The sequence below is a fragment of the Magnolia sinica genome, chromosome 5 (genome assembly GCF_029962835.1).
Source record: "Magnolia sinica isolate HGM2019 chromosome 5, MsV1, whole genome shotgun sequence".
In the NCBI taxonomy this organism is placed as follows: Eukaryota; Viridiplantae; Streptophyta; class Magnoliopsida; order Magnoliales; family Magnoliaceae; genus Magnolia; species Magnolia sinica.
In genome coordinates this window covers 108,574,350-108,586,517 of record NC_080577.1, presented here as the reverse complement: position 1 = coordinate 108,586,517, position 12,168 = coordinate 108,574,350, and the positions used below count along the sequence as shown (strand labels likewise).

Genomic DNA, 12,168 nt, shown 5'->3' with positions numbered 1-12,168 from the left:
AGCAATCTCCCGATACAAGGAGATTAACAACAAAAGGGCGTGTTTATGTTAAACTCCAATTACTGGCCTGAGGGTTAAAAACTCTATGCGTTTTTCCACATTAATCTTCGATCCAACTGCCTTCGATCCTTAATGATCTTCACATCATATATAAAAGGCTTGTACATGGTGCAGGTACATCTAGAACAGGCTAATCTCGCATATAGGGCTGCTGTTAATGGGCAGTGTTTGGGCTGAGCCAAAGTCTCTCCACGCCCAGCACACAAATAAAACCCACTTCCAGCGCATGCCCAGACAGACCAAAATCAATAGGCCAAAGCCCAGCCTATGATGACTATGCATGACCTTGGTCTGAGTCCAGCCCAAGCCCAGCCATCCTCGTTTGTAATAGATCTAACGTGCCCAATCAAGCATGATATTGACAAAAAGCATAAATAGGCCAGACTAGGGCCAGTTCGGGCTATGTTAATTACAGGCTCTTATTGAAAGCCCAAGCCTAGTACAATTAACAAATGGGCTTAAATTTAGACTCAGGTCCATTCTTGCGGCCTCATATTTCAGCCTAAGCTTGGGCCAAGCCCGTAAACCCAACGGGCCAATCTGGCCTATTGACAGCCCTACTTGTACAGGAACCTGGAATATTCTATATTGGTCTGTTAGAGTCTTATAGCTGGACAATTCTGTAAATTAGCCCAAAGGAGGAATCCTGACTGTTGGATGAATTCCACATTGTCTTACACCAGTGATTTGTATATGTACAGTTGGAATCAGTTGAACAGGGCAATTTTAAGGCCCATAGGTGGAGCCCAAAACTTGGACGGTAGGGATCGGCCCAAGCTTCAACCATAACTACCACATTGCCTGAAAATTTACCCCCTAACTAAAAATCAGCAAATCAAAATCAACTCAATGAATTGAGACATCTCATCCACAGCACACATAGCATGAATGAGCGCCAACCTGGACAGTCCAAAATTGTGGGCCCCATAGGATAGATCGCCAACCAGTAAATCGAACTGAGAATCCGATCAAATGACTTCCGTCCGTCAAAATTAATTAACCACCCTAACAAAGAGTCAGCATTTAATAAAAAACTTGTAAAGACCAACTCATAATGGCAGAAGGAATGAACAATCACACAAAAGCCTGCTGGCTGCAAACACTGCAAACCAAACAAAAGAAAGCAAAACCTCATAAATTAGACAGACACCTCTAACATTACAGAGCCCCGAAAACAGCCCGAAACTCTCGAGCATGCAAAGAACGGGGGCCATTGACTTACATATGTGTGGGCCAGTCATGCACAGCATCTCACAGGCAGCCGGCGGGAATCCGCCGGCTTATCTAACCAAATACCTCTTGTAACTGCTATCAGGGAATCAGCCCAAGTTTCTGAGTAATACAATCAAACAGAAACCATACCGTTTTACTGCAACTGAACTGGCTCTTTTTGTTGGTCTTCGCGACATTTGGATGGCACTATCTGTTCGTGTCTGCTAACAGAATGACAATCTCCTCGTCATTTATGGTCCCCATTTCCATCCCACGCTGTAAAGGGGTTTTGCCTTCCTTGTCAACAGCTCTTGGATCAGCTCCCCTGCAGGCAAAGGCATGATAGAAATCAACAGGCAGATATTTGATAGTCTGGAAGAATAACAACTGCCTGAAATTTTGAACTCTTTGAATTCTGTCTCTAATGCTGTTATAGATTATTTTTTTTGTCCTCTTAAATCAAACAGGTTCCAAGCACCAGCAACAAGTATCTTCAGACAATGGTCAAATCCGTCAGGCTTAGCTGGCAGCCATTAAAGGGCCAAGTGGGACCCACGTTTACCTGACCATTAAATAGCTGCCAAGTAAAATTTTCCACCTGTACAGTCTGCCGCACAGCATCCAGACTCCCAGCACAAACCATGTACTGAGAATTTTCATAGAACATGGCCAAAGCTTAGGGTAATTGGATTATAGATATAAACAATAATATATGGGAATTCAAGGAAACTTGCCAAGTCTCCACAATAATTATAAATGCCAAATATTAAATATCACCAAGTCTCGTGTTCAATACTTGAAAAAAGGAGACCGAGTTACCAGACTCGACTGAGCTCAACAGACTTTTTGAGTTTTGGGTTCTGAAACTATGCCCAAAAGACATCAGCTGTTTCCATTGCTTGCAGGTGGGCCCATCCAAATGCAGCCAATTAGAGGTAGTTGCAAAGAACTTTGGGCAAACATGTGGAAAAGGTCTTAACGCAGGAAATATTTTTCAATGGTTCAGTTTTCTAATTAAGTAATGAATAGTAAAAAAATGAGTTTTACAGACCTCACATACGTATGGATGGGGGCAACTAGCATTCCAGAAGCAGCCACAGATGCCAATGTGGCACAAGCATTTATGATCCAGGCCAACCATCAGGTCAGCTCCATAAGGTAGATGCCCTGGCTAGAAAGATCAGACTGCTCCAATCAATCAGGCAGGATGGACATTTACATTGACTGTGGACTTTTGGCCGACCCACCTGATGTTCAGAGTAGCCTGATTCTGTCCAGGATATCTACAGTATAAGTCAGGAGTTGGATTGGAACATGACAGCTTCAGTAAGCCCCAGTTTATGATTATCAGGAAATTGCCAATAATGCAACAAAAAGGTATGAATTAATAGAGGAAGCTAGGTTTTTAGGAATGTGTACATATGAAGTAAAAATGTATCCTTAAATTTGCCAAGAAAGAATGTTTGAAGCTCAAGAAATAAACTGACAAAGTGCTCTTATAAAATGAGCATTGGGTTGGCAGTCAGCTCCAATTGTAATCAATGTCCCTCTGCTGTACATGGTAGGAGCCTTTTGGGGGCCATGGTGGATGACCCACGGTGCGAAAATTGTACTGATTGGAACATCCTGCCCATGATTGTAGGAGCCTTTCTAGGATCAACAGTTTATTGACATGCCATGATAAGACCAACCACATCATCCAATTAGTGGAATTTTTCACCATGGGTCATCATTGTGGAGCCCACAGGACAAACAGTTTGATCATGTAACTGTGGGCTCAGTCTATGATGGCAGGTCTTTTCTCCTAAAACCCACTAAGGGTATACTGTCAGGAAACATCACCTTGTAAGCAGCAGCTTGGCAAATGCAGTCCTGTTTCTGATAATACAGTGGTGAAGTGGTGTCTGGCCTTTCGAGTCGGGAGCATTTATGTTGGCGCCGTATTGCAAGAGGAGCTCTATCATGCCAATATCTGCAGTCTGGCATGCAAGGTGAAGCAAGGAGCAGCCATCTACATATGCATCCACCTCATTTCGGTCCTCGCTTGTGCGTACTGAGCTTGTAGAGCTAGGGGCAGAGACTTTTTGCGGTGAATCCCCTGATAAGCCACTAGAGTTGCGATCCAACATTGAGCCTGGCTTTTCATGCAAAAGCATTACTTTTGCTAGGGTTAGGGATGTACTAAATGGTGCATGCCCATGCAAGCCATTGACATCGACATCGGAGTCAACTATGTGGCGGTACACTGCCTTCTTGTCATTGATACGGACGCTGTCCCACATCTTTTGGGCCACAGAAAGAAAAGGCCGATCTGCCACTGTCTTGCAAATGAAAAGCTTTTCCGAATACTGGGAGTAAACAAAACAAAAGGTCAGCTCTAGATCTTTTAATAGAAGAAGCAACAAGAAAACCACGATGGATTTGAATTGCATTTTCGGATAGAAAAGCAGCAATAGGGGCAATGCGGTTACTAGGCTAGTGAAAGGGTGAATATAGATTTGCTAATGATAGATTCCCACCAATTAGTTAGGATAACGCATAGATGATGATGATCATCATCATCATCATGATGATAACTGTGATGATTCCCACCAATGGAAAGCCAAATCCACCAATGCGAACCGAAAGGTCATCAGTCACAAACATAAAACTTGAAATAAGGACTAGATGCCAAATAATTTTCAAGAAATAAAGAAATTGCAGAACAGATGAAAGTCACTAATAATATTGCTGCTTCTAATCAATGATGAGGTATTGGGCTTTTAGTTAACTAGAGAAGGTGGTCAGCATGTGAAAGTTACAAGGGTTAGACCAAACCATTTATGCAGAAAAATCACACAAGAAGGAGATGCAATGAGCACATAACTTCTCTCATATAGGGCTACAAACTGTGGGTTTAGTTCAACTGATAAAAATGTGACAACTCACCCACCATGCATGTTGCATGCATGCACAACAAGGCAGACCATCCTGTAACACCCCGTACTTTCCAATACTCGAGTATTACCATGTAATCTAATTTAGTGTAAATACAAACTTAACCTACTTAGATATTCACATTTATTACGGTTTAAATCCGACCGTTGAAAGCAGTCCGCACCTATATATCAAGCGATCAATCCGTTATTCTTCAAGACGGACCATCACATCGTTAGAAAAACCTATCCTTAGGACTCTAATTTCATTGATAAACAAATCTAACCACCGGAGCAATGATAAACGTCAATTAAAGGTCAAGATTTGGTTGGCATGGCCCACCTAAGCCTTGGATCTACTTCGTACCTTGGGCTGGGCCCAAATTCAAGTCGATAAAATAGATGGACGGAGTGGATCCGTCAAAATCCCTGTGGACCCCACTTTCGAAGTCACAAGTGCACTAGGAGGCGTGCACATCAAGAGATCTCTCTCTCTCTCTCTCTCTCTCTCTCTCTCTCTCTCTCTCTCTCTGGTTTGTAACAGCGGACGGACGGACGTCCGTTTCTATGATTAGTGGCCCACCTACACCGGCCATTTGGACGACCCAAACTGTCCATCTGACTCAGGCAGTGGGCTCGACCAAAACCCGACTGCTACAGTAGGTTTTCCTGTATGTGTGGACACGATTCTCGCTGCAAACCAGCCTTACAAACACACCGTTTCCGAAAACGGAAACTGTTTCCACTCCACATTGGCGATCCACGTGCGCTAGCTCCTGCGCCATCTCAGCCCTCCATTCTCAAGGAATCTCAGCCGTTTATCTTCCCTGAGTGTTAGGGCTTCGCAGCTATGGACTTGCAGAAAGAATCCCACCCTTGTTGCAAGCCGTATGGCTGTTAAAATCCCAGTCGTTGAGTGGCATCTAAAAGCCAACCCAAATCAATCTAAAGCCTCCATTCAGACGCCTTTTAACGCAAATAAACCCTAGAACTAGGTATTCGAGCGCTCCTCATCTGTTTCTTGCAGCCACAACCAAAGACCAGCCGCTTCCTTCTTCCATCGAACCCACCAAACCTATCTCCTCAAAGCTTCGATGAAGCTTATCTATAAGCTTTCTAGGGTCCATATGGACCGCCTCCATGGGCCAGATTCGTGGAAGAAGCTAAGGTGTCAAAGATGCCATTAATGGCTACCTTCTTCTTCCCCGTTCAAGCTGCTCCAGTTGCCTCGAGTTGGGGCAAGATCTGATCAGTTTTGGATGCCCTGTTGGTCATGGCCGAAGGAGAAAAGAAAAAGAGGTAGAGAGGATTGAAAAAGAGCAAAGAAAAAGGAGAGAGAGTAGGGGCCGTTGCACCGCATCGAGCTGTGGGTGAGCTATGATGCTACTCGGTTCGAGCCATGGGCTCTATTAGGTCTTTAGAACAACAGAGAAGCAGGAAAGGGAGGAAGAAAGTGGGAGAAGAAGAAAAGGAAAGAGAGAGCGTTCGAGGGGGGAGAGTGCACCACGCTGTTAGTGGTGGGTGCCACACCACACTGACCTGACCGAGTTCGGTTTAAGCTGGGCGAGTCAGGGCCGAGTCCAGGCCCCCGTTTGGCCTAGCACGAAAGTAAGAAGAGAAAAAGGGAAGAGAAGTAGAAGAAGACAGTGAGAGAGAGTGCAGTTCGTGCACCAACTCAGCACGACCGAGTTGCAGGTGCGACTCGCCCAAGCTCACTCGGGTGCGGGTTTCAAGCCCATGTTGCTAGCTCATTGCACCGAGAGGTTGGGCTTCCAACGGTCAGCAGCTACCGTATCAGGTTGAGTTAGCTCGCCCTCTACCGTGGAAGCCAACTTGAGTCCCTAGCTGAACTCAACGACTCAATTCCACTCGACTCGCCATAGCAACCGATGTAACCAGCAGCATGACCTTGCACCGCCTCAGCTCAGGTAAGACCATCTTGCCACATTCGGTTTCTCTTAGATGAAAACCCAACTCAAACATCACCACTACGACCCCCATGGGTGCTATCAGATTTGGCTCAACTCACTGAGTCGACTCATCACAATCCCAGCTGCGTGAGTCACCACGATCACAGCTGCAACCCCTAGGTTGTTTGTGCACCCTCAGACCCAACTCGGGTGAGTTCGGCAACAACCTTGCTAAGCCAAACGTAAATGATAGAGGAAGTAGATGTCATGCAACATCATGGTAGCCCTATTGAGTTTTTGTTTCATGGCTCCCTATCTCACTTCATGCAATAATTCAAACCGTTGAACTGATAGTACTTACAGTGGATAGACCATGCCTTGGGCATCATTCTTGTATTCATTGTAAGTGCTACAAATCAAAGGGCTAGGATTTCCTTTGGGCAAAGCCAACATTCCAGATGCATCCCATGGTGCCCACAGTCCACATCACATTTAGCAAAACAGCAAACAACAAAGAAAGGTATGGAAAAGATCAACTCAGTTAAGCCCCTTAATTGAGTTCATGATCAAGCTTGGAAGCATCTAAACCAAGAAGTAATTGGGGTCGGGCAACTTTCAAACTTGCATTTAAATTTCTCTTAAATGTGAGTAGGATGCCGCGGGTTCTAATCCCACATAGAATACTAAGTTCCCGGGTTAGTAATAACTATTAGCTAGCCAGGGATAGGGTGGCTCTCCCTCCCTTCACAGGGAATCAATTGAGTCTTAATTAGTCTTAATCTTACTTGAATGATATATCATAGTATCTATTATCATGACTAGATTCATTATTGATAGTTATAATTATTATCATTAGAAAATATTATCATTTTCCTTATGGGATTAGTATAATTTTGTTAATATGATTATTGGGTGTTAGTCCTTATCATATTATGGTTAGTAAAAATTTTATTATTATTACTTGTATTATTTAAGAGATTATAAGTCATTATAAGAGTATTAGATAATATCGGTATATTTAAATATGAATTTGTGAATCATCATTATTAATACTACTTATTTAATACTTCTATTGTGACTATTATTTCATTCATGGTACAAAAATAACAATAATAATAATAATAATAATAATAATAATAATCAGAGTCCAAATCCTAAAATCTAAGCCTAGAACTAAACTCTAAGATGAAAACCTAATTATATAGCAAAACCCTAAAAAAAATAAAAAATAAAATATAAGTAATCCAAGCCCTAGGTTATATTAATTTTGGCCATAGATACTTTGTAGAACATTGATCTCACGTAAAATTTCCTCATTCATGGTAGGATCCGATTCTAAGGGCACAAGCACTTAGCGACATTAGAAGGTGATTCGTTCATCACTTTTAAGCTTTTCATCTCTAAATTAGATCAAGGATAGCTTTTAAATTGATTATGAATGATGCCTTAAAGCTTGATTAATTATATGATTAGCTTAATTGGATATATGTTTGAGAATTGATCATGAATATCAAATGCATATGCTAAACCTTGATTCATTTAATAGTTTCTAAATTGTAATTACACTTGTACTTAAGTTGTACTTTATTAGAATGGTATCTTAGTTCGATACTTGATCTCTATGCCATTTGGATATGCTATTGTACTGTTTGCAAGATATATGAATCGAAATCTCTCTAGTCTGTGGGGTGAACCTCTATCTATGAAAGATAGTCCGTTCTTGGGGTGTAATGAGATTGATTGTGCTAAGAATAGACCCTCAACATGGAGGTTATGTTAGTGGCAAAATTATTCATAGCACTCACCATCTATGCGGTGATTCCACCTATTTGACTGTGTGATGAACCATTTGATGTTTTTATCGCCATTGCTTATTCATATTTAAGGCATGCATACCGACTCTTTTTAATCGTTGTATTTAGTATCTTTGAAATTCATTCTCACTCAACATACGATGGTAGCTTCTCATACATTGAGAGTTGATCAGTCACATGCTGATGGGTTTTATCAACATCCTAAGGCTGTAGACTCATGGGCTGGGGATGGTGGAAATGGGATACTATGCCCAAGTCGTCAGCCTACGCTGGGTGACGAGCCTCACCCCCTATAGTGACCTTGAGCTTTATTAAACCGGCTGATTGTAATTGGATTAATAATGGTCTGGCTAATCATGCATTTATGGCATATTGACGATGACAGGTGGATATTTCTGGATGTTGTAGCACGTGCCCTCCGGGTTATTGGGGGTATCGTTTCGCTAGCTGTTAGACCATCGACTATCGATTTACATACGTGATGTACGATGGGCAGTCATAATGCGATACGTGATGTACGCACGTGATTTGTTTCGCTAATGGCCAGCCTTTGCATGGGTGACGAGCCCAACTGCCGACTGGATGAGAATCCCCAGGTCGATGATGCATTCACACATCCATGCATATAATAAGACTGCATTTTATTATGTTTTATATGCCTTGTTGTTTTCATGTTATACTTGTCTAAGGTGGCGGTGCGTAATCTTGAGGGGAATTCACACTGAGCTGGTCACTCATCCATCAAATATATAACTGTACAGGTAGCACAGGTGGCGTAAATGAGATGCATGTTCAGACTTGATGAGGAGCAAGGTACAAGTGTCAGGGATGCATGGCTGTAATTGTCAAGAGGAGCTGCGTGATCTTGTGGCTCAAATTTATATGCATGTTGCTATTTCTCTTGTATAAATTATGTAATTCTTGTATTTGTTATATCAAGATATTGGTTTGTATAAGTCATTATGGGCAGCCTCTTGTATATTCTACATGTAAATGCAAATTTCCCTTTATGTTGATTTGTCCATCCTACGCTAAACTGCTAACTCTGAAATATATATATATATATATATATATATATATATATAGAGAGAGAGAGAGAGAGAGAGAGAGAGAATTTGGCTCTCAATAGGTCAACACTCGGGTTTTTGGGAAATGAGTCATATACTCGGGTCCTGTAAACACAGGGCGTTACACATCCACATTGTGGATGGAGCATATAGCCCATACGTTGCATTGCTAGGACCTTCCAGTCTATTTTCCCCATCGGATTTAGACCTCTGACAATTTTCTTTTCAGCTGTCCATTTGATGGCCAATTGGACAGGATTCTCCTATCAGCATGATTCCTGAGCTATGATCCATCCAAAACTGAGTTCATGATGTGGATGCTCTAGATTGCTATGCATTTATGTTACATGTATGGTTGAGAGTGTAACAACTCTTCTTCTTCTTCTTCTTTTCTTTTCAATGGTGGATAACCATCCCACTGTTTCCTATGGTGTGGCCCACTTTGAGCTTTGGATTGGCCTCACTTTTTGGCCCATGTCCTAGTATGATCGAGCAAAACTGATGGATGAAGTGGATTTTCCACGTAATCACTGCGGGACCCACCGTGTTTTTGATACACACACACACACTTACAAGAATCTCTAAATTATTGACTTAACCTTCATTATAATAAATAAAAAAACCTAATCTAAATCCAGAATGTCGAAAACCCTAGTTAATGTTTCCTGTACATCATGACTCACCGAGTAGACTCAGTGAGTCGACATGCTGATCTAGTTGGAATTTGAGTTCAAAACTCTAGAAAATGTGAAGTGTAATCTACATATGTGTTTACATGTAGAGATCTCTACCAATTCACGTACAAACACCCATCGAGTCACCAAGTCTCTGCACATCTAACTGAGTCGGACTGAATCTAAGTAGAGTCGAATCCGGATTTCCTAAGAGTAAATTCCAGCAACATCTCAAATCGTTTCGCACCCTTTTCAGGTAGGTGATCCTTCCTGATTGAAAACCCTACGTGCATGTCGTACAATAAGCTTAAGTGTTAATGTATTTACACTTGGAGGAAGTGGATATGATGAATCAGATTTTGTGTATCACGACTCTAAACATGAGGCCAAAAATGTAAAAACCACGGGGCCCCCCAAGATGTCAGTGACTTATCCACGCCATCCATCCCTTCTGCAAGCTTATTTTATGGTATGAGCCGAAAAATGAGGAAGATCCAAAGCTCAAGTGGACCACACCACAGGAAATAGTGGGAGTTGAACGCCTACCACTGAAAAATTCTTGGGGCCCCAAAAGTTTTGGATCAAGCTGATATTTGTGTTTTCCATTTATTCGTGTCTCTGTGACCTTGTGAACAGGTTAGATGACTAGCAAACATCAATGTGGGCCCTAGGAAGGAAATAGCTTTCAACGGTGGAGGACCACTGTTTCCATTGGTGTGGTCCACTTAAGCTTCGGATCTGCCTATTTTTTGGCTCATGCCCTAAAATGTTCTGCTAAAATGGATGGATGGTGTGGATAAGTCACATACATCACAGTGGAGCCCATAAATTTAAGTCAGCCCTTTCCAGGCTGATTTTCAAGGAAGAAATACTCAGTGATCTCCATATCTTGGCAAACATACATAAAAAGTAAAAATAAGTAATTTCTGTGTATTTACTGAGGAATTTGAAAAATCAAACACACCCTTAAGGAATCATTCCTGATTTTGCCATAAATGTTTATCACAACTATGACATGACTTGGTGCATTACACTTAGATATGACATATATCCAATTTGGCAAGCCACATAACGTTTGAACATGCTAAAGGCCCTAATATGCGGGAACATTTAAAAGCAACATATCATTTACATCTTCACCTAAGACATGACATTGTTCCCAAATGAAAAAAAATAAAAATACATAAACGGAAAGAAAAAGGGAGAAAACCTAACAAGATGGAAAAAGAAGGATGAGTGGACAAATCAGAGTGATACCTTCGCATGAATGAACTTCTCCTTTAATGAAATAGGATCTGTAGGATCAGGTTTCCTGATAAACAACTGCTGATGATTTTTATCAAACTTACAGAAACTGCATCAACAGGAATATTGAGAATGTGAAATTTCTGCAACTTCTTATGAGGCACTATATACCTTTGATATAGTTTGTAAAGGACTACTACACGAGACTTTTCAAATTAGAATAGAAAGAATGCATCTTAATGCACAACTATTAACACACTATTACCTAGTATTTGGAGGGGTGTCGTTGGCCTTCAAATTATTATTCAGGTGCAACAGTTCCTCCCAAATCGAGTTGGCAAATGAATTACCCAGAGACTGAAATAAATTAATAACAGAAGGCTCCCATACTTTCACATCAAGTGTCAGCGATCTTACCTGCAATCATAAATCACAAATAACATCATTCTTTTTCCATTAAGGTCAAACACAACAGCTGCAAAAATGAACATGCACAAAAATCACGACAGTATATTGGCAATTCAGCATTCATACTAATAGCGGCGGCATCAAAGAGAACTACCAATAAATTCAGGACCAAATGGCTACTACATCGACATTGCCTACTTTGACACAACATATTGACACAGTTAAGTATGATCAATCACAAGGTCCAGGAACTTGAGTTATTATTATTATTTTTAAAGACTTTGTATCAAAGAGATCAACTAATGACATTTTCTTTCATTTTCCAGCAATGCATATAACTGAGTAATGCATGGGCATTTTCACATGGGGCTCGAGTGGGGTGGCATGTGGGATGCAAGGGCACACGCAGGGTGGATGGCCCCTGTGAGGTGGGTGGCTCGCGTGAGGTGGAACCCGTGTGATGTGGGGCCCACGATGGGGGTTTGGCCGAGGACCTAATACATGGGATGTGGGGCTTGGGCTATGAGATAAAGGGATTTACTCATCACGCTCTATCAATTTGAGCTTTTAGAGCAAGTGGTTAGTTGTCCTGCATCAAAGTGGTATCAGAGCGGGAGGTCATGTTCGAGACTCCTCACCGGGGGTGATTAATGCGGGGGCATTTTCACACTGAGTGGGGTGGCATTTGGGATGCAGGGGCGCTTGTGTGAGGCAAAACTCATGTGATGTGGGGCCCACGAGGGGGGGTTGGCTGAGGACCTAACCCATGGGATGTGGGGCCTGGGCTATGAGATAAAGGGATTTATTCACCACACTCTATCACTTCGAACTTTTAGAGCAAGTGGTAAGTATGCCATGGCATA

The 12,168-nt window shown here is 41.9% G+C and overlaps 1 protein-coding gene across 8 annotated transcripts in view; it reads right to left on the bottom strand.

The window, feature by feature from the left end:
• Nucleotides 1-1,176: 1,176 nt before the first annotated feature.
• LOC131246637 (ADP-ribosylation factor GTPase-activating protein AGD3-like) overlaps nt 1,177-12,168 on the bottom strand; it is a 74,604-nt gene continuing 63,612 nt past the window's right edge. For 6 of the 8 annotated variants that reach the window (XM_058246964.1, XM_058246966.1, XM_058246967.1 and 3 more), the window contains 4 exons: nt 11,163-11,314; nt 10,910-11,006; nt 3,115-3,620; nt 1,177-1,597 (listed from right to left, as the gene is read on the bottom strand). In XM_058246964.1, the coding sequence (XP_058102947.1) occupies nt 1,480-1,597; nt 3,115-3,620; nt 10,910-11,006; nt 11,163-11,314 (873 nt within the window). In that variant the 3' untranslated portion in view covers nt 1,177-1,479. Of the gene's footprint in view, nt 1,598-3,114; nt 3,621-10,909; nt 11,007-11,162; nt 11,315-12,168 lie in introns of those variants that run through there. The other 2 variants (XM_058246965.1, XM_058246971.1) reach the window with 2 other exon arrangements.